At 51.7% G+C, this 20,595-nt stretch overlaps 1 protein-coding gene across 1 annotated transcript in view; it reads right to left on the bottom strand.

Moving 5' to 3' along the window:
* Positions 1-19,415, bottom strand: part of LOC122681095 (piezo-type mechanosensitive ion channel component 2-like) — an 88,546-nt gene extending 69,131 nt beyond the window's left edge. Inside the window, exons 1-11 of the mRNA XM_043882814.1 lie at positions 19,322-19,415; positions 17,579-17,674; positions 16,400-16,501; positions 14,034-14,076; positions 13,469-13,658; positions 12,067-12,265; positions 11,453-11,666; positions 10,426-10,588; positions 8,484-8,585; positions 3,913-4,033; positions 2,333-2,439 (exon numbers count right to left, since the gene is read on the bottom strand). Of these exons, the coding sequence (XP_043738749.1) occupies positions 2,333-2,439; positions 3,913-4,033; positions 8,484-8,585; positions 10,426-10,588; positions 11,453-11,666; positions 12,067-12,265; positions 13,469-13,658; positions 14,034-14,076; positions 16,400-16,501; positions 17,579-17,674; positions 19,322-19,415 (1,431 nt within the window). The remainder of the gene's footprint in view (positions 1-2,332; positions 2,440-3,912; positions 4,034-8,483; positions 8,586-10,425; positions 10,589-11,452; positions 11,667-12,066; positions 12,266-13,468; positions 13,659-14,033; positions 14,077-16,399; positions 16,502-17,578; positions 17,675-19,321) is intronic.
* Between the last annotated feature and the right edge of the window lie 1,180 nt (positions 19,416-20,595).

Genomic DNA, 20,595 nt, shown 5'->3' with positions numbered 1-20,595 from the left:
ACCACTGAAGCCTGGTCACCTAGAGCCCGTGCTCTCCACAGGAAAGTAGACCCTGTGTGCTGCAACTAGAGAAAGCCTGGATGCAAAACAACAACAGCAACAACAACCACAGCAAAAATTAAATAAACAGATAAATCTTTAAAAAAAAAAAACTTAGTTTCCAAATCCAGCAACTCCCCCTACACCCAGCAGGAGCCCCCATTATTTGGGCAGATAAGCAGTATGGTCCCTCTCTCAAATCCACTTTGGATATAAAACTTTGAATAAATGCATTTGATCAACAGCCAAAGCTCCCTTTTGAGCAGGGTAGTGGGGGACTCGGGGTTTCCAGCCCTACTCCCCATCTCAGAGCCACTGTGGGGAGTTACATCCTAGCAAGAGGGGATGGCTGGTACAGCCCAGCCCTCCCCAGAGATCCTCTTATAACCAGGAGACTTGTCCCTTACAAGAGGTTTTTCCTTCCCTTGTAAAGGTGATGCAAGCTTGGCCATCCCAGTGGTAAGGACAAGCAGAAGCATTTTACCACAAAAAAAAAAGCCTCTCTGAGAAGGACACATGGGCCTCCAGCCCAACTCCTCCTGCACTCAGGCCCCGGTCAGGACACCCCCAGCTCACATGGGATCTTTCATCAAGTATGCCAAGTGCTTTCCAGCTCTCTGAGCTTCATTGCAAGTGCCAGGACCCAAAAATATACGATGGAGAAAAGATAGTCCCTTCAGTAAATGGTGTTGGGAAAGCTGGACAGCCTCATGTAAATCAATGAAATTAGAACACTCCCTCACACCATATACAAAAACTCAAAACGGTTTAAAGACCTAAATGTAAAACACGACACCGTAAAACTCCCAGAAGAAACACAGGCAAAACATTTTCAGACATAAATCGTAGCAACATTTTCTTAGATCAGTCTCCCAAGGCAAAAGAAATAAGAGCAAAGACAAACAAATGGGACCTAATCAAACTTAAAAGCTTTTGCACAGCAAAGGAGACCATCAACAAAACAAAAACAACCTACAGAACGGGAGAAAATATTTGCAAATGACGCAGCCAACAAGGGCTAAATTTCCAAAATACACAGCTCATGCAGCTCAATATCAAAAAAAACAACTCAATCAAAAAAAGGGCAGAAGACATTTCTCCAAAGAACACACAGATGGCCAACAGGCACATGAAACGATGCTCAGCATCACTAATTATTAGAGAATGCAAATCAAAACTATAATGAGGTATCACTTCACAGTGGTCAGAATGCCCATCACCAAAATGTCTACAAATAAGAAATGCTAGAGAGGGTGTGGAGAAAAGGTAACCCTCCTACACTGGTAGGAATGTAAATTAGTGCAGTCACTATGGAGAACAATATGGAGGTTCCTTAAATAACTAACAATAGAACTAGCGTTTGATCCTGTCACCCCACTTATGGACATATATCTGGAAAAGATGAAAAGCCTAATTCAGAAACATGCATGTACCCCAATGCTCACAGCAGCACTATTTTCAACAGCCAAGACATGGGAGCAACCTAAATGTTCATCAACAGATGAATGGATAAAGAATATGTGGTGTGTGTGTATATATATATATGCGCTTAGCCACTTCAGTTGTGTCTGACACTTTGCAACCCCATGCACTGTAGCCCACCAAACTCCTCTGTCCATGGGATTCTCCACCCAAGAATACCGGAGTGGGTTGCCATGCCCTCCTCCAGGGATCTTGCCAACCTAGGGATCAAACCCACGTCTCCTGCGGCTCCTGCACTGCAGGTGGATTCTCTGCCATTGAGCCACCAGGGAAGGTCTCTCTCTCTCTCTCTCTCTCTATATATATATATATATATGTATGTATAATGGAATATTTCTCATCCATAGCAAAGAATGAAATAATGCTGTTTGCAGCAACAGGGACAGACCTAGAGATTATCATACTAAGTGAAGTAAGTCAGACAAAGCAAAACAAGTATAATATGATATCACTTACATGTGGAATCTAGAAAGAATGATACAGGTGAATCTATATACAAGACAGAAATAGACTTACAGACATAGAAAACAAATATGGTTACCAAAGAGGAAAGGGAAGCAGGAAAAGGATACATTAGGAGTTTGGGATTAACAGATTCAAACTACTATATATAAAACAGATAAGCAACAAGGATATACTATATAACACAAGGAACAATAATCAATATCTTATAATAACCTATAATGGAAAATAATCTGAAATATATATGTGTATCACTGAATCCCTTTGCCATACATCTGAAACTAACACAACATTATAAATTATCAGTTGGTGTGTGCATGAATGCTCAGCCTCCCTCCCCAGGACTCACCATCATGGTGATCAGTGCGGGGACATGGCTATGCCTTATGGCGAGGTAGCCCAAGACCGAGGCGCAGCTGAGCCCCGACTCTGTAGGAGTGGCGGAGGCAGCATGTCCTGTAAGCAAAGGGCACCGATAGGCTTCAGGTGGCGGGGAGGGGGGGCGGTGGGGCTGTGGCAAGATAGACACACCCAAGCCTGTAATCTGCAGGGGAGCTGTCAAAGGGTCTGTCCTCGGCACAGGGAGGAGTCAGATCACCCCACAGCTCCTGTGCCCACACAAGAGCAGCCTGGCCAGCATCAGCCCCACCACCCACCCACACCTTCCCTCCAAATGGAGAGCACACCCTTTGAGTTCTGCCTGAACCTATCCATGAGCCCGGTGGCATCTTTGCCAACACCCTGAAGCCAATGTGGCAGACGTGAGCTCCTACTGCTAGAGCCCCTGAGGACCTGGCAGTCGGTTGGTTCTCAGTGGATATTTCCAGAATAAGTGAACAAGATGGATGTCTCGTTCAGCCCAGTGCAGGTTTAAGGAGTCTCTCTAAGTGGTCCAAGGTATGCCATCACTCAGGAAGCTATTATTAGGTGCCTTCTGTATGCCCAGCATAGGCTAAGCAGCATCAGCCCCATCCTCCAAGGAGTTAAAATCTAGTTGAACAGAAGGTCCTGGGAACTCACTGGAGGACCAGGGGAGATGGCTCTTGGTAGCGAGTGTGTCTGTGCTGCTGGGGACCTCTTTTCCAAAAGGAGGTGAGGACAGGAGATGGGAACCTACCTGCACTCATGACTCAGGTCATCACGGCCTTGTGAAGGACACTCTAGAGTTCTCAACCAAGGGTGGCTTTGCCCCTGCCCCCCCCAGGGGACACTTGGCAGGGTCTAGAGACATGCTGGCATGTGGGGAGAGGGGGTGATGCTGGTGTCTAGTGGGTGGAGGCCAGGGAGGCTGCTCAACATCCCACATGGACAGAACAGCCTTCTGCAAAGAAGAATCCCACCCGAAATGTTGCTGGTGCTGAGGTGGAGAACCGGCTCTCGCTGGGATTAAGTTAGGATTAGGTTAAGAGCAGGCGTTTTAAGTCAGCCGGACATGGTTTCCTGTGGGCCAGGGACTTAAGCACTATGATCCCCTGTTTCCTTCTCGGTAAAATGAGCTGGACAGTAACACCAGTTTGTGAGGCCCCTTCCATCCAGCAAGGACGGAAAGAGGGGCTGAGCATCCAGGGCCCGGGGCACGGCTCACACATCAAAAAAGTTGCCGTTCTCGTCATGATGATGGACCTTGTTTCTGTTCAAGTCCAGCAGTTTTTAGGTCCATTCTGCCCAGTTTTTTCTGCCCAAAGAACATTCCCTAAGCAAGTGTGAGGTGTGACGTGGCGTCTCCTGCATCCCGTCTGAACTCAATGGTTTGTAACCCAGGTGGGTGAGCAATCCATCTCCAGGGTGAAGGCTCCCCTCTGACCGCCCCCCTGAGGAGGCCTCCTGTTTCTATGCTGTCTTGGAGATGATGGGCTTTGCTGTGATGTGTCTAGGAACTGGGGTGCTGGGGGTGTCGGCAGGCCCTCGTCCGGGCTGTGGGTCTCTTACCTGAGCTTGTCTGACTCTTTTCCGACACAAAGGATGCTGGTGGGTCCAGGTCCAGGCATTGTCCTGGGGCTCCATGCAGAAGGGGGAGGTCCTGCCAGCTCCCACCTGGGAGGGGCGTCACCTGGCAAAGAGGGAGGGCTGCTTGGGGGGCATTCCTGGATGGAAGGCTGGAGGTCACAGGCACCCCAGCAATCTCTGAAGGCCCCAGGTGAGCCCAGAGGAGACAGCGTGAAGGCCAGTTTTCAGTTAACTTTCTGGCAATGACTTGTATAAAAGCCAGGTGAGACTCCGAGGCACGTGGGTATCGCACTCGAGTCAGAGTCGGGGTTTCTGAAAGCCCATTTCAGACCCGGAACCTTCTCCTCACCTTCCCTCGGACTCCTGAACTTGATCTGACCTGAAGAATGGCAGCGACCTGTTCACTGCTCTCAACGCCCCTGACCTGGTCTCTGGCCTCACCTGCGAGTGTCTGCTTTACTTCAACACTCCCTGGCAAGCCCACCCTTGGCGCCAACGGCCCCCAGCCCACCACTCACCCCCCACCCCATGTCTGCGTGGCACTGTTTAAACTCTGGGCCACTGCCAGGCCTCATGCGTCCATCCTTTCCAGAATCCGTGATGCATCGCAGGCACAGTGAGCAAAACTCCCCCGTTCCTGCACCCACACTTTGTCCAGTGTGATGGTAGAGACAGCAGAGACCCTCACATGTAAAACGACAGCTGTGTCTGGTTAAAGCAGAGGTGAACAGAGGTCAGAGCAGCCCGGATGGCTTCGGAGGAAGGAAGGAACAAGGGGACCACTGAGCTGGGGGGATGGCAGCCAAAATGAGCCTGAACATGAGCTCATGAATGAGCCAAAATGAACCGTGTGGAGAGGAGGGTGGTCTTGAGGAAGGATCCTGGGGGGCTGGAGCCCAGAAAGCTGGAAGACCTGAGAGGTCACACAGGATCCCCAAGGCCTGGCCAAATGCCTTGGTGTTTATTGCAAGAGCACTGGGGAGACACTGAGGGCTACAGGGGCTGGCAGGGCAGAAGATTAGATTCACTGGAAAGAATATCTCCAGCTGCCACGCAGTGAACAGACTAGAGGGGACAGGCGCACATGGCAGACCCAGGGGGCCACTGCCAGGGTCTGGGGAGATCAGGGGACAATGCACTGGTGCGGTGAGCTGATCTGAAGTAGGAAATGAATGAGTTTGGAGTAACTTAGGACAATGCAGAAGCATCTTTTTGGTGCATTCAATATGGGTTGAGAGTAGGGAAAAGACTTGCTTGCAAAATTTAGATGGATGGAAGTACTGTTCTTCAAAGCAGGATGTTCCCAAAGGAGACCAGATCAGGCAAGGTGGTGACCTGAGCCTTGTTTGGGACAGGCAAGGTTTGAGGGCTTTGAGGACATTCTCCTCCCTTTTAGCCCAAGCTCTTCTCAATCAGAGAGCTAGTCATACTTTTGGTGTTTAGTTGCTCAGTTGCGTCCAACTCTTTGCAACCCCATGGACTGCATATGCCAGGTTTCCCTGTCCCTCACCATCACTAAGTCACACTCAATGGACATGAGTGTCCTTCACTCATGTCCACTGAGTCAGTGATGCCATCAAACCATCTCATCCTCTGTCACCCCCTTCTCCTCTCGCTTTCAATCCTTCCCAACATCAGGGTCTTTTCCAATAAGTAGGCTCTCTGCATCAGGTCACCAAAATATTGGATCTTCAGCTTCAGCATCAGATCTTCCAATGGATATTCAGAGTTGAATTCCTTTGGGATTGACTGGTTTAGCCTCCTTACTGTCCAAGGGATTCTCAAGAGTCTTCTCCAACACCACAGTTTGAAAGCATCAATTCTTTGGCACTCAGCCTTCTTTATGGTCTAACTCTCCCATGCATACATGATTACTGGAAAAACCATAGCTTTGACTATATGGACCTTTGTCAGCAAAGTGATGTCTCTGCTTTTTAAAATGCAGTCTAGGTTTGCCATAGCTTTTCTTCCAAGGAGCAAGTATCTTTTCATCATAATTGATACTTTTTTCCCACCAAAATATATAGGCTTCACCTGGGATAGTCCCCTAACCAGAAATGAACTTATCACCACCTCCCTCTATAGAGACCCGACCCACATTTCCAGCTAAGCTCTTCTGGCTCATACCCCAGCCCCTGGTTGAGGCTATGTCGAAGTCCCAGGGAGGCCCAGCTACCATCTTCCAAGACCACGGCCAACAAGTATCACCTCCCTCTCCAGAGATGGTTCCAAGCTTGCTTCTCCTCGCCCTGCTTTCCAGCTAGTCACATGCATGCCTCAGCACCCTTCCTGGGTGGTAGGTTCTGGAGGATAGAAACCCAGCCTTGTGGTCTCCATAGCCTCCACACCCCCATGCCTGGGGTCCAGCCTGGCGCTATCCCCAGCCTCCCCTTGCAGGCTTGGCGGAAGACAGTCACAGAGCCATCTCAGGGAGTGCGTTCCAAACAGGCTGCAGGAGGTGCTTCCTAGGGTGCCATTCCATCCTGTGTGCAGAGCCAAGGTCGAGCAAATGCCTCCGTGTAGAAAACGCTCTTTAAAATGCATTACGTGCAGGGGTTTAAAGAGATGCCCGTTGCTCGGTGAATTTCAAAAAGGAGCAAGTGGGTGATGAATGGCCTTGGCTTGCTACCAGGTTAAGGAGCGAGGGGCTCTGTCTGTCTGTGGTAAATAAAGTGTGTACATATATCACCTGTGGAGCCCTGTGGAGGGAGAGCCTGTTGGACATGGAAGCGAGGTTCCTAGTTCATCTGAGCATCACACAATGAGGCTCTCATTTTGGATGAATCATGAAAGGAGTCGCAGTGGTGGTGGTGGGGTCCCCTCACCCACCATGGGAGGAGGCAGGGTCTCAGCTTCAGACTCCTATGCAAAGAGGAACTTCTGGGAGACTGCCTCAAAGCATGGACAAATGATTGTGATTGCTTTTTGGTTTTTTACCTTTTGACTAGAGTCTGTGTTTGAACTTTCCCATCCAAGACAGTGTTATGAGATGGGTCTTTCCTGGTGGCTTAGATGATAAAGAATCTGCCTGTACTATGGGAAGACCAGGGTTCAATCCCTGGGTCAGGAAGATCCTCTGGAGGAGGGGATGGCAACCTACCCCAGTATGCTTGCCTGGAGAATCCCATGGACAGAGGAGCCTGGTGGGCTACAGTCCATGGGAGTCACAAAGAATCGGACATGACTGACCGACTAACACTTTCACACTTCAAGCTAGTTTTAACCTAGCCAAGCTTAGTGCAGGAGTGGGGAATAAGAGTTCATCTATGGGATATTAATATCATCCTTCAGTTTCCCCACCTGCTGGAGCTAGGAGCATCTGTTATCCACCACGCCCTGCATCTGGAACACTGGGTTAGGCATGGTGGGGAGAGGAGGAAGGGTGTCGGGGGGTCTGTACACATGTGCTGCTATGAAGCTACACAGCCCCAAGTCCAAAGTGACAGGCTCGACCCGAGAAGATGAACTCAGGAAGGAGCTCGGTCCACAAGTGACGAGGCAGAGTCGGGAGATTTGCTCTCGCTTCAGGGACTACAGCTGGCTGTTCGCAGGTTTCTTTTTTCCTGAATTACAAATCTGTCCCCAGGGTCCCCCTGGGCCCCAGGGAACTCAGAGTTGTCACGGGACTGCACACAGACACAGAACTGAGATAAAGGATGAGCCCATCCCGCCAAGGTGAGCGCAAGTCTAATCTCCCTGAAGCAAGTGGTGCGGGCAATTATTCATACAGAATACTTCTGCGAAGACAGACAGCTTCTGGGGATGAGGAGGCTGGGTTGGTGACCTTGGGCAAGTTATTTGCTTCTGGGATCCCTCACCCTGCACCCTATCTGCAGACGAGAGACGCTTGCTACTGCAGTATTCCTACCCACGTCTGTTACGGGAAGCGAAGAATGACGCATGGGTGTCAGACTTCGCCTGGTGCAGATGGGCTAGCCCGTTGCTCAGCTCCCCTGGGCAAGTAACACTCACCACTCGGTGTTTGCAGGCCAAGGCAGGATTTCTGGCTGGGCTGCCCACTGGCACCATCTTGGTTTGCTGAGCTTGGGATTTTCCTGGCAGTTTAACTCAACTTTGTCACCTTTTTACATTAAGACAGAAGGTCTGGTGTTGCACTGCCTGGTTCGAATTCCAGTTTTACCACCTAATATGGGCATAGGGAGTGACACCCTCTCTGCCTCAGTTTCCCTGTCTATAGCATGTGGATGAGGACAATGCAAAGCACTTGAAATGGCACCAGAGGGACGGCCCTGGTGACCCAGCAGTTGAGAATTTGCCTTCCAATGGAGGGGATGAGGGTTCAATCCCTGGTCAGGAAACGAAGAACTCATGTGCCACAGGACAACTAAGCCCTCTAGAGAAGCCAGCACATTACAAGAAAGAGTCTGTGCAGCCAAAAAAATAAAATTACATTTAAAAAGAAAGAAATGGCACTAGACACGGAGGAAACCCTAATAACATCCCTTCTTACTGTAGCTGTTACTGTTATCTTGACACCATGTGATGAGGCTGCCACAGTGGGTGCCCCGGAATGGGGTGGGGAAGGGTCTTACCTGTTCCTCCTCACTGCCTGAGGTCCACAGTACAGAGCGCAGCTCCTGGTGCTCACCTCGGCTTGGCGACCTCGTAGGGACTGCCTCCCTCTCTTCTGGCTTCTGGAAGAAAACACAGCTTTCAAATCCCCAGCCATCAGCTAAATCCCATCTATGAGACTGCTGAATACCTAAGATGCCCTCCCCCCACAGGAAGAAGAGGCCTCACTAGACACGGATGGGAAGGTGCGGGGGTTGTTCAAAACTGAGACTTTCCCCAGACTTTCCCTCTTCCTGAGGTCTCTAAGACCATTGGGTAGGAAGTGAAGTGTTAGTTGCTCAATCATGTCTGACTCTTTCCAACCCCATGGACTGTAGCCCATCAGGCTTCTCTGTCCATGGAATTCTTCAGGCAAGAATACTGGAGTGGGTTGCCATTCCCTTCTCCAGGGAATCTTCCCGACCCAGGAATTGAACCCACGTCTCCCACATTGCAGGCAGATTCTTTACCATCTGAGCCACCAAAGAACTCTTCCCACGATCCCCCCCGCTCTACTAAATGCTTGGGGCAGGGGCTGCTCTCCACCATGGGGGGGTGGGCATGAGCCAGGTGCTGTTTGAAACACGCAGACACTACTCTCTCCACAGGGGAGTGGTAAGGAGCGAGAGCTGACACTCTTTTTGCCACAGCAAGTTTTTTCCCAATCTGATGCATGTTTTGCTCTTCCAGCATATTGCAATTTGGATGTTAAATTTTCATCAGAAGTACTCGATCTGTATTTAGATTTCATAAAATGTAAAGTGGGAAACACAGATCCACGCACTCAAGTTGTTCCAAACAAATTTTAAGTTTCCCAATAACCGAGTCGAGTGTTAGTTTTTAAATTTTCATTTTAATTAAGCAAAATGAAACATCTGCTTACCCGGTCGCAGGAGCCATGATTGAAGTGCTCAGAAGCCACACGTGGCTGGTGGCAGCTGGTGGGCTGGACGGTGCTGATGGAGAAAGTTCTCTCCATCATCATAGAAAGCTCTGTTTACTGGACAGTCCTACTCTAGATCAAGCCCTGGGGGTCCCAGGGAAGATGCAGACCCCGACAGGCAGGTGGGGGGTGGGTGCCGAGAGTCCCCATCACTGACAAGCTCCTGGCCAGGTTCACAGGCCAGGCTCGGAGTAGGGATATTTGTGGGACACCCATGCATCCTGCTCCAGCCCTGCCTCCTAGTAAAGCCATCCACCCCTCCCCTACTTCCCCAGGGCTCCTGCCCCCTTCTAGTCAGGGCCAGCAAGGTCTCCAAGAATTTCTGTGAACAAGTCATAAGATAGGAGGGCTTGGGACCTCCCTGGTGGTCCTGTGGTTAAGAATCTGTCAGACAATGGAGACGACGTGAGTTTGATCCCTGGTCAAGGAACTACTATCCCGTATACTGCAGAGCAACTAACTTTAGCGCTACAACTAGAGAAGTCATCCACAATGAAAGATCCCACATTCTGCCCAAAAGATCAAAAATCTCAAGTGTAGCAACTAAGACCTGGTGCAGACAAATAAATAAATATTTTTTCAGAAAGAAAGACAGGGCTCGTACAGGTGATTCTCAGGGACCCGTGCCTCCATCGATGAGCAGCTGTAACTTTTTGCAGTCATTTTGCTCATTAAACTGAAAGATGCCTCTTTATAGCTTACACCCTCCCACCTTCCTTCTGTTCCCTGGAGCTGAGTGGAGCCAAGTTGTCTCAGCTGCACAATAGCCCTTTAAACCTTCTAAGGCAACTGTCACATCTCCTTAATCTTCTCATCTCCAACTTTAAGCTGTCACAGCTTGTCTGTTTAGGACCAGGGAGGAGAAACCCGTGAGCAGCTATCAGTCATTCACACTCTAGTGAGAATTTGCTCATCTGATTGCTTCCCTCTGTATGTCTGGTAGGTGAACAAATGGCCCCAGTACTCTGGGGATAACTTACCCCAGACTGCAGGGCCTGCTGTTGCAGCAGGAGAACCAGTGTGTAGTAGGACAGCAAGAGGATCAGGGGGTTTACCATTTCTGGCCAGCTGAGACCGGGATGGAGGTGCAGCTTCCAGACCTCTGTGTGGTTGGTCCTGATGAGGGCGGTCATCCCCAGCAGCCTGCATGCACAGAGCCACCAGGTGCTGCCATGGACCCCTCAGGTTGGGCACCCCTCCTGGGAAGCACCTGCACCTTAGCCTTCTCTGCCCTGTGGAGCCCTTTCCCTGGGGGTGGGGGGCTGGTCAGACTCAGGGTGGAGGGTGAGATAGGGCATTCGTGGGGCCCTGGCTGCCTTACAGCAAACCTGCTTAGATGGCCTTTCCTCCCCACTGTGCCCCCAGGGCCAAACCAGGAGTCCCCTCTGTGTGTTCCCTCAGCCCCCTCCCCAGCTGTGGGGCTTGTCATGTTGTCAGCTGCTCATCTGCCTCCCCCATCAGATGGGGAGAGCCATCTGCCTTGCTTGTTGGCCCTAGGGCTTCGCTAACCCCCCAGTTGTCAGTCTTCATCCTTCTGGAGGGCACTAGAAACCTGTCTGTAGGTGAAAAACCTCCGCAAGGCCACATCTCCCTTGTTTGTCTCTATATCACCCGGGCCGGCACCTGGAATGCTATAGGACTTGATGAGGCTTGTGGAATGAATGATTGACAGCAGGCAGCCAAAATGGAGGTAGGTGGGGCTGCTCTCCTTCTGAACAGAGGCGATTGTGGGCACAGACCTTAGATTCCCACCCAGGTGTGGCTTCCTCCCAAGCTGGCCACGGTCTTAGCATCAGCCTTCAGGACAAGGAAGCTAACGGACACCTCCTGTGCACACTCTCTCTCATGTGGTCAAGAAGATACCAGTGGGGGAAGGTTTTGCTCACCCAAAGCCAGCCCTTTTTAGGAAAAGGAAAATGCAACCATGGCCATCAAAAGGGCAGTACCCACCCCTCCAAGGGAGGCTGGACCCTCTGGCATGCATGGTGGGGACAGTCTGGTCAGTACCTGGCGTAAATGTCGTCGGGAGGCACGCAGTTCTGGAAGAAGGGTAGCTGGTAAAGGTACAGGCCCCCCAGGTGGCCGGTGGTGAAGATGGCCATGAAGACACACAGGGTGCTGAAGGCCACGGTGCTCAGAGCCTGGCCGCACGCCCACCAGGAGCCCAGGCCCAGGAAGGCCCCAAAGTACACGGCCGAGGTCATGGAAGGGGAGATCATCCCTGGGGAGACAACCCCCACCCACATGATGGGCAGCCCCGCCTAGCCTGGAGTACCAACTATGTGATCCACGACCGAGGCCTAGACTGGCCACCACAACCGCAAGCCCCAGAGAGAAGGGGGGGATGCTGTAGACACCCAAGTTTGGGTTTCTTTGGGGTGGCCCAAGCTCTTGTATCTGATCAGCAGTGGGAGTTGATAGGCCACGCCCCCATGGAGATTCCACGGAGCCTGGGGCTGTGGCTCTCTGTCTCTCTTCTGCCCTGGAGACACACAGTCCAGTCCTCAGCTGGGCCTCTGTGTCCCCTTTCTCTCAACAGCTGTGGCCCCATTCCCTGAGTGCCCCCAGCCCACCCCAACCTCCCCAGGGTCTGTCCCCCCACCACGGGGACCTCCTGGTACCTGCTGCACCCAGCAGAAGGGTCACCAGGACCTTCCATGCAGCAGGGAAAAAGGGCTCCAAGACAGCTTTCAAGCCTGAAGTGAAGGCAGCAACTTTCAGGACCCACTCCTCTCTTGTCCCCTCGGCCTCCGTAGCCTTCTCGTCACTGAGCTCAGAGCACCAGCAAGGGACATCGCCCTCAATATCGCTCTCATAATGCTGGAAAAGTCAAAGGGGAAGCCAGAAAGAACCATGGGTCCTTCCCTGCCTGACAGATGAGCGGCTCTCTGACCTGGAAGGGTTTGGATCAAGCATCTGCAGTGCAAGGGGCCCAGAGAGGGGGAGTGACTTGCTGATGGTCACACAGCAGGTTCACACTGGGATGCAAGCCATGCTTCTGGGAGCCAGTCTCAGCACGGCCTGCACTCTGCTCTTCGCCTTCCTCTTCGCCCTCTCATGGTGATAACCTGATGTGAGGACAAAGCCTTGCTGAGAGGACTTCTAGCAAATTCCTAAACCTGAGGGTGGCCTTGGAGGCTCTCAAGAGGTGTCATGACCTCACCCAAGTCCATCCTCCACCTGGGCCTCTGTTACTACCCCAAAGTGAGGAACAATAGCCAAAAAGTCTCCCGGTCCTTCCAGAAATGTGTGCTCAGCCTCTCAGTCATGTCCAACTCTGTGACCCCAGCCCACCAGGCTCCTCAGTCCATGGGATTTTCCAGGCAAGAATACTGGAGTGGGTTGCCATTTTTCTTCTCCAGGGGATCTTCCCAACCCAGGCATTGAACCCACATCTCTTGTGTCTCCAGCATTGGCAGGCAGGTTCTTCACCGCTAGCACCACTTCCAGGGATATCTACCCTTAAATTGCCTGTGTGTGTGCACACATATTTCAGCTGAAAGAATGAATCCCTAACAGTGGAACTTCAGTGGTGTGGGGAGAGTCAGGGAACTTTAGCAGCTCAGGAGGTGTCCCTCACAGCCCCCACCCTAAGGACCGTGCCCCATAAAGCAAGCATTTCGGGTGGCAAGGGAGCCCCCCAGGCCGGTTCCCTGCTGCCAGTTCTAGCCTCATTTCCAGTGGATGCTGCTCCTCCTTCACTACTTACTGGGCAGCTGGTCCAGGCCTGCTTTGCCCAGGTGCTGGGACATAGTTCAGTGGACAAGCTGCCGCCTGGGGGGCCACATCCTCCCGGGAGGGTCAGGGTGCCTATCTGCCTCAGAAGTGCTGACGAGGCCTGCAGGGTGGACCGTTTTTAACTTTGAGGAACTCTGCATTTCTCCTTTTTTGTGGGAAGTGCTGATAAGGCCTGCTGGGCTGACCCTTTTTGAGGAACTCAGCATTGTCTGTCGTGAAGGCCACTCAGCATCTTGTGGGGCACGTGGTCCCAGCCACCTCCTGGCAACCCCTTCTCCTACCTACCTCCATGCTGTCTCTCTCTCCCGCCGTCTCGTCCTCCTCGTGGTCCGTGGTATCGAAAGGGGAAGGTGCTGTGGTCCCAGGAGGCCTCGCCAGCTCACGGCCCAGCCTGGCGGTGACCAGGCCCACAAGTGCCATCCCAATGTCCGGGGCCAGGAGGCGCACAATGTCCATCGCATCCACCCGGCTGAACCTGAGTTGGGGGTGGGGGGCCGAGAGAGTGTCTAGCCTGGTTCCCTGCCCTCTTCCACCCCCAACCCCCACCCATCACAGTCTTGCCCCTCTTCCAAGAAGGGTGACTGTGTCCCACCCATCCTAGGAGGCTTCCCTTCACCTCTCACCAACCCCCAGCCCTTTCTGGACCTCCCTGTCACTGGGTTATCTTCCCCAGGTATGGGGCCCACTTCCCCCCAGGACTCAGGTCCTCTGGGGAAGAAACCTGCCATGCTCTGCTGTCTGTCTCCAAATGCTTGCTTGGGTCTGGGCATCTAGACACTTCTCAATCAACAAGGGTCAGGGGTCTGAGTTTTCCCCCTGCAGCCCACCCTTGTGCCCGAGTCCACCTCACCTGACAACCCCCAGATGCTGGATGGCCTCCTCCCAAACAGCACCTGTGGAAGACACAGTGGCTCAGGCTCCAGCCTCCAAGGCGCTCTGGGGGCTGCAGGGACACTGGGCAGCCTAGGCAAGGCTGGCCTCTCCCCTGGCCACCTCGGGACACTTAGGGACCTCGGCCCTCCACAGGAGGATGGGGACCACCTCGTCCACATTTCCTCTTGGCGCTACAGGCAGGTAGGGGAGCATCATGCCCTCATCTCTGCCCACGACTGGCTGGTTCTTGCTGACAGTCAAGCACAGAGTCAGGCATCACCCAGGGCCAGAAGGGGACTCAGGAGGGCGAGTCAGGAGGGGTCTGAAGTGGGGACAGGCAGGGGCACCTCCAGACTAAATCCTGAGGAGAAGGGTGGGGAATCACCTGGGAAGTGGTGGGGTCCCAGAAGCCAAGTGTCATCCCCATGGATGCTGTCCCAGACAGGAAGTCAGAAATGGCCCCAGAAGCATGCTCGTTAGAAATGTAGGAAGAAGGGGCTAAAAGCACAGATTAGGGACTGAAGGGTGGGATAAAGGACCATCTCTTTCGTCAGGAGTGAATGGAACTCTTCGGCTTTTCAATTATGCATGTGCATTACTTTGATAAAAAGAAAGAGCTAGAGCTGTGCTAGACTTCCTGGATTCACGTGATGGGAGTAAGAGGTTCTGAGATGCTGAGATATGCAAGCAAGTCAAATCAAGTACATCTGAGGGTCATTACTTAACAGGCTGGTGAGACCATCAGTTGAGCGTAATAGGCAGTCAATTCCAGGGAATTGACAGAATCCTGTGCAAACCCATCCATTGGTTTGGACCAGGACTCAGGAAACTTATTCTATAAAAGCACCCGATAGTAAAAATCTTCAACAAAAGCAGCGACGGACAATACGTGTACCCTGCCGGGTGTGGCCACGAACCGATAAAACTTTATGGGAATTTCAAATTTCAGTTCTCGTAAATAATTTCCGTGGATTGAGAAAAATATTCTCCTTTTGACGTGGGTTTTCTTTATCTGAGGTAAATCGGATCTACCGAACTGAAAAGTTGTCCCCAGTGCCTCACTTCCCAGAGGCTGATGGACTTGGTGACATCACGCCTAGGCACAAGCGTGGGAAAACACGGAGGGTCTGACCCACACAGCTCAAGAGGACCAGGTGGTACCCGAGCGGCCAGATCATGGACGCGTTCCCTTCATTTCTTATCCACTTCATCCAGGGTTTAAATGTTTTACAGTAAGTGTGCATTTCTGTAGAATCAGAACAGAGTTTATGCCATAAAGATTTATAAAAATCAACTCAGGGGAAATAAATGTAACGTCTTATTTTGACTAGACCTCCACGTGCCTCAGGAAGCACTGGGGGTGGGTGGGTGGGAGGAAACGGGAGAGACGGAGGCACCAGCTTGGTGGGGAGGGAGGGGCTGTGAGAACCAGATGCTTAGGGGGCCGGTCCCCTGTCTCTTCCCATCCCGGTGGTGATCCACATGTCCCACCGAATCACGCTGGAATTTCAGACGAACAATGGAGAAGTTTCAGTACGTGTCTGTCCCAGGAAATATTTGGGACATCCTCATATAAAAGTGTCTTTCTTGTTTATCTGAAATTCTGATGTAACTGGGTGTCCTGTGTTTACATGTTCTAACTCCGGTGACCCTGTGACTTGGGAACCTGGGCTCTGGGAGGACGTGATGGAAACTGTGCGCCTTCCTCTCAACAAATACCCAGCCTCCACTTTGCAAACAATTCCAGGGAGTTGACAGAACCCTGTGCAAACCCATCCATTGGTTTGGACCAGGACTCAGGAAACTTATTCTATAAAAGCACCCGATAGTAAAAATCTTCAACAAAAGCAGCGACGGACAATACGTGTACCCCGCCGGGTGTGGCCATGAACCGATAAAACTTTATGGGAATTTCAAATTTCGGTTCCCGTAAATAATTTCCATGGGTCAAGAAAAATATTCTCCTTTTGATGTGGATTTTCTTTTTTTGCTTTCTTCCCAACCATTTAAACATGTAAAAATCATTCTTGGGACTTGACCCCGGGGCCATGGTTTGCCCACCCTGAGTCTAGAGCCCCCAGCTGACTCCCTCCTTATCTCCCATGCCCTCCATGTCCTGCTGCAGCCCTGGTGCCCCCTGAATGGAGAGGGCATGCGTGGTGCCCCCATGAAGCCCAAGGTCTTCAGAAGTTGCAGGGAGGGCTTTTAGAGAGACAGTTGTCATGGAAGGAATAAGAGTTGGTACCAGTGTGATCTTCCTAATGATTAAATCACTCGTGGGCCTACAGCCTCGGGGTCCTTGCAACCAAGCTGCTGGGGAGCAAATGGGAAAGTGGTCTTTACCTTCGGGTCCCAGGGAGACAAAGGCAACCTGTAGAGCACCCTGCAGCAGTAGGAAGAGGACACTGGTGGCCCACACGGCTCGCAGGAAGAGCTTGGTGCTCCCTGGAAGAGAAGAGGAGTGGGGGAATACAGGGGGAGGGTGCCAGGCAGCCTGGGAAGGCCCATGCAACTCTCTTTCTGATGCCGGGCTCTGCCCTCAGCTCTCACTGGATCCCTGGTGATGCGTCCCCAACCAGGTGGTGGCTTAACTGGGGTGTTGAGAAACGAAGTGGGCCACCCCTCCTCTTTCCTATCACCCCGTCTCCTGAGCTGTAGGACTCACAGCTGCTCTGCATCTAGCCCAACCCCATTGGACCCCAGCATGGGGCCATATTGGATTTGTGACCACGCACATCACCATCTAGAGACACGTGACTTCCCTGTGCGGGTGTTGAGGGGAAGGTGAGCACAGCAAAGCCTCTCCCAAGGTCAGTCCCGCTCCTCGGGGACATTGAGCCCAGCGGCAACAGTGAGCTTTTCCAGAGGTTAGCTGTCCTCGGTTCAAAGGGTGGTCTTTGCAGGCAGCAGGACCTGGTTTGCCCTGCGTCCTGAGCACCTGGGAGGCACCCGGAGAACACTGGTCGAGAGAATACATTATTTAATCAGGCCTGAGATTCAGTCCTTCTTGTTCAGGTCGCCCTCAGGGAGCCCAAATGCTCTTTCTTTTACGAGAAGTGGCCTGAGAAGGTAACTGCTTCCTAATGGCCTCTCCTGATGAAATAAAAAAAATGGCACTCTCCCCTCTAAATTTTTTTTTTTAAACAGGACTATAAAATCCCAAATCTGGGGATTGTTGCTTTAAGTGAAGAGTAAGAACAAGCTCCCAGTGTGTTCGTTTACTGGGAAAGAGGATCCCTAGGGCCCTAGGAATATTCTGTATTCATCCGTTGCTCCCATCAGCTCCAAAGGCCTTTCTGACACAGATGCCTCGATCCCTCCGCCAGCTTTGTAAAACAAGGCATCGAAGAGTGTTTGATATTGATCCCTGGGAAGATACTGAGGAAATTCTCTGGCTGCAGCCAAGACACATTAAAAGGCTATTTTTTTTTAAAGGCTGGATGACAGAGTCCACAAGTATGGCATGTGATTTTGTTCACCTCCCCTTCCCAATCCACCTGCTTGCCGTCGGAGTCGGCCTACCTCTCATGCAACCAGCCGAAGGTGCCCCCAGCAGTGGGCTGAGCAGAAGAAACACCAGGTAGACCACTGAGAAGCCATTGTACCTGGATAAAACAGCTGAAGGACAGGGGGGGAAAGTGAGCTGGGTCTAAGGTACCCTGAGAGCCCCGCAGTGGAAATGAAGACAAACAGGAGAGTGAGCAGGGAACAGATGTGCTGAAATCTCATTAAGAGGGTCTTGAAAATCAACCTGTCAGGATTAGATGCTTGTTCTTTCCAAGTGGTTTTTTGAATTCTTGGGTTTTTTGTTTTTTTGTTTTTTTTTTTAAGAAAATAAATAATTCTATAGATTCTTCTCCCCAATCAGTTGCCTGCCTTTGAAATTAACCATTTCTCTGGCTCTCCTTCTGATTGGGATCTTGTCCCCCCTCAGTCTTTCTGAAGTGCTATTGTGCCAGGCGCGATTCGCTCAGCCACACACAATGTAACTTTGAAATGTGATGGAAAAAAAATTAGCATTTCCAGTGAACTGGAAAGAATGCATCTGATTTCAAAATGTGTGCTTAAAAAAAAGAAAAAGAGCACCCAAATTGATTCTACCAACTATGGTGCTTTTTCTGCCAAGCCAAGTCTGAAATGCATTTTTGCAAACGGACAACTTTATTTATGATTTTTTTTTTTTTCAGAGGAAGGAAATATGAAGATCCAGGCACCAGGAGAAAAAAAAATCTTGAGGATTTAATATAGCTTGGATTAATCAAAGCACCAGCTTTTAAACTGTGTGCCCCCATGGAGGGGTGAATTAATGAGTGATTTATACAATGAATATATTTTTTTCTTTAATTATCTAGGTATTTCAGACGAACCTGCTTTTTCTGACTTGAATTCTCCAGATACTTCTCTGAAATTTTAGCCTCACTTTGCATGTATAATTACAGCCTCAAGTTGTTCAGAGAGCAAGTCTCTAGGTAGAGGGAAACTTATCTGGCCTCCCTACCCTCATGCAAATCAAGCTGGTTGCTCACCACTCAATCTCAACTCTCCGCTGAATCCTTCTGCAATGAAGAATCCATTTTGGAATTATCTTTAGATCAGGGTTTCCAAGGCTGGCTTGGTGGGGAAGTGAGGGGAGGTTAATCAGAATCCAGGTGCTGAACCCCATGCCTGGAAACTCAGAGCTGGCAGGTCTGCGGTGGGGCCTGGAAACATGTATTTCTAAAGATCCACCTGGCAGAGTGGTCGATAACCCCTTCCTGCCTCTGCAGTCACACAGACAGCGAGAGCTAGAAAAAATGCTCAGTTAGACAAGCTCGCTTGTCTGCTGCCTTCCAAGGGCAATCCGTAGACCCAAGGCTGAAGCTGAAGGCTGAGAAGATGGATTTTCCCCTCTCACAGTGCAAACTCAGTTGCAATTTACATCTCCAAGAAATGGGAGGGGGGAGGGGGTGGACTGTGGAAACAACTTATGTCTGCAGCCTGTGCGGCTCCCTAACCACACTGGGTCGGTACGCCATCATTGTCCTGCCTTCCAGGAGATGGGGAGAGGGCTGGTGGCACATGGTGGTGGAGTTCCCAGCCCAGGCCCCCTTGGGGGTCAAGCTCAGCCTTATCTCCCCCCTGCAGCTTTGCCAAAATGAACAGCCAGGTTGTGAGAATCAAGGGAGGAGGACCACCGAGGCGGCTTGAGCAACCGGGAGCTCAGGGCGGCAGACATTAGCCAGTGGGATGTCCCTTCCTGCCACAGAAACAACCAAGCCATCTTACCTGAGAGCAGGGAACACGGCAGCAGGACCCGGAAGAGAAGCCTGGACATCACCTCTGAGGCCATGGGCTCCGGGCCGCCCTGCGACGGCTGCATCTTTGCAGGGCTTCCTGCGCATCCTCTCCTCGGCACCCTGCCTGACCCAGCCCGTTTTAAGCCAGAGGAGGGGAGTCTGGGAAAGGGTGGAGATCACCCTGACCCTAAAGTGCTCGGTCAGTGGAAAGAATCGATCCTTCTGCCTTCTCCCCTCTGCCCCCAACCCCCACGGAGTCTAGAGGCTCCACGTTGACTCCCAGCCTCGCTGCCCTCCACTCTGCCCTCCTTCAGAGTGGAGGAGGGGCCTGGTTCTGAGACGGGCCAAGATAGATGCTCCCGGCCAGCCTCTCCCTCCTCTCCCCACTGGAGAACTTTCGGGAACCAGAAGCCTTGAGTTCAGAAACGTCCAAGAGTGGCCCCGTCTCCATTAGCACTGGCGTCACAGCCTCCAGGGCCTGGGCGACTTCCTGGCTTGGGTAATTATTTTTTCATTAGTTCTACCCATACTCACCTGCAACCTTCACTAGATCCTGGGGCATAGAACAGTCATCTCTGGACACAAACACAACCACCTAGGTGCATGGCTCTGTCTGCCCACCCTCCACCTCATGCCCACTCCCCCACCACACAGGGCAGGCATCTGGCCCCAGGCGCCTTGCACACCCACCCTGGACGCCTCCTCTGATGCCCCCGGAAAGGGCCCCGTGACCTGGGCATTGTGCTGGGTTGAGAGCTGCTGTGTTCCTGGGCCTGGGAACGGGTGTGGGAACATTCCATAGTTACGGGCAGCTGCTCCCCCAGCCCCAAGAGGCAGCCAGAGCATCTTCAGAATCTGGAGGGGTCTGCCTCTGGGGCCGACAGCCCAGGGGTCAGTGTTCTGGATGCTGAAACAGCCACCTGTATACACTCACTCACCAGAATTTATTGAACACCTACTTTGTGGTGGGCACTGTTCTAATGACTGGACTTCAGCAGGGAATCAAGGAAACCTGTCTAGTCTGTGAAGACATATGCGGCTTACAGTATTCAGTAGTTTTTGACCCATGAGGCCAGCTACCAGCCCACTGGTCCCCAGCCTTGGCTCTTCTCAGGAGCCCTCTCAGGACAACCGAGCCTGGCCTGGCCCCTTTCCCTTGTCTTGCCTCTCGGGGTGGTCCCTGCTCCTCTGACTCTGGAGTCAGACCTGGATTTGAGTCCTGTCCCCATGATCTTGGTCTGTGTGGCCAGAAGCAAGCTGCCC

The sequence above is a fragment of the Cervus elaphus genome, chromosome 23, assembly GCF_910594005.1.
Source record: "Cervus elaphus chromosome 23, mCerEla1.1, whole genome shotgun sequence".
Taxonomy (NCBI): Eukaryota; Metazoa; Chordata; class Mammalia; order Artiodactyla; family Cervidae; genus Cervus; species Cervus elaphus.
Note: the sequence above shows the minus strand (reverse complement) of the source record. Positions and strands in the feature narration are given on the sequence as shown.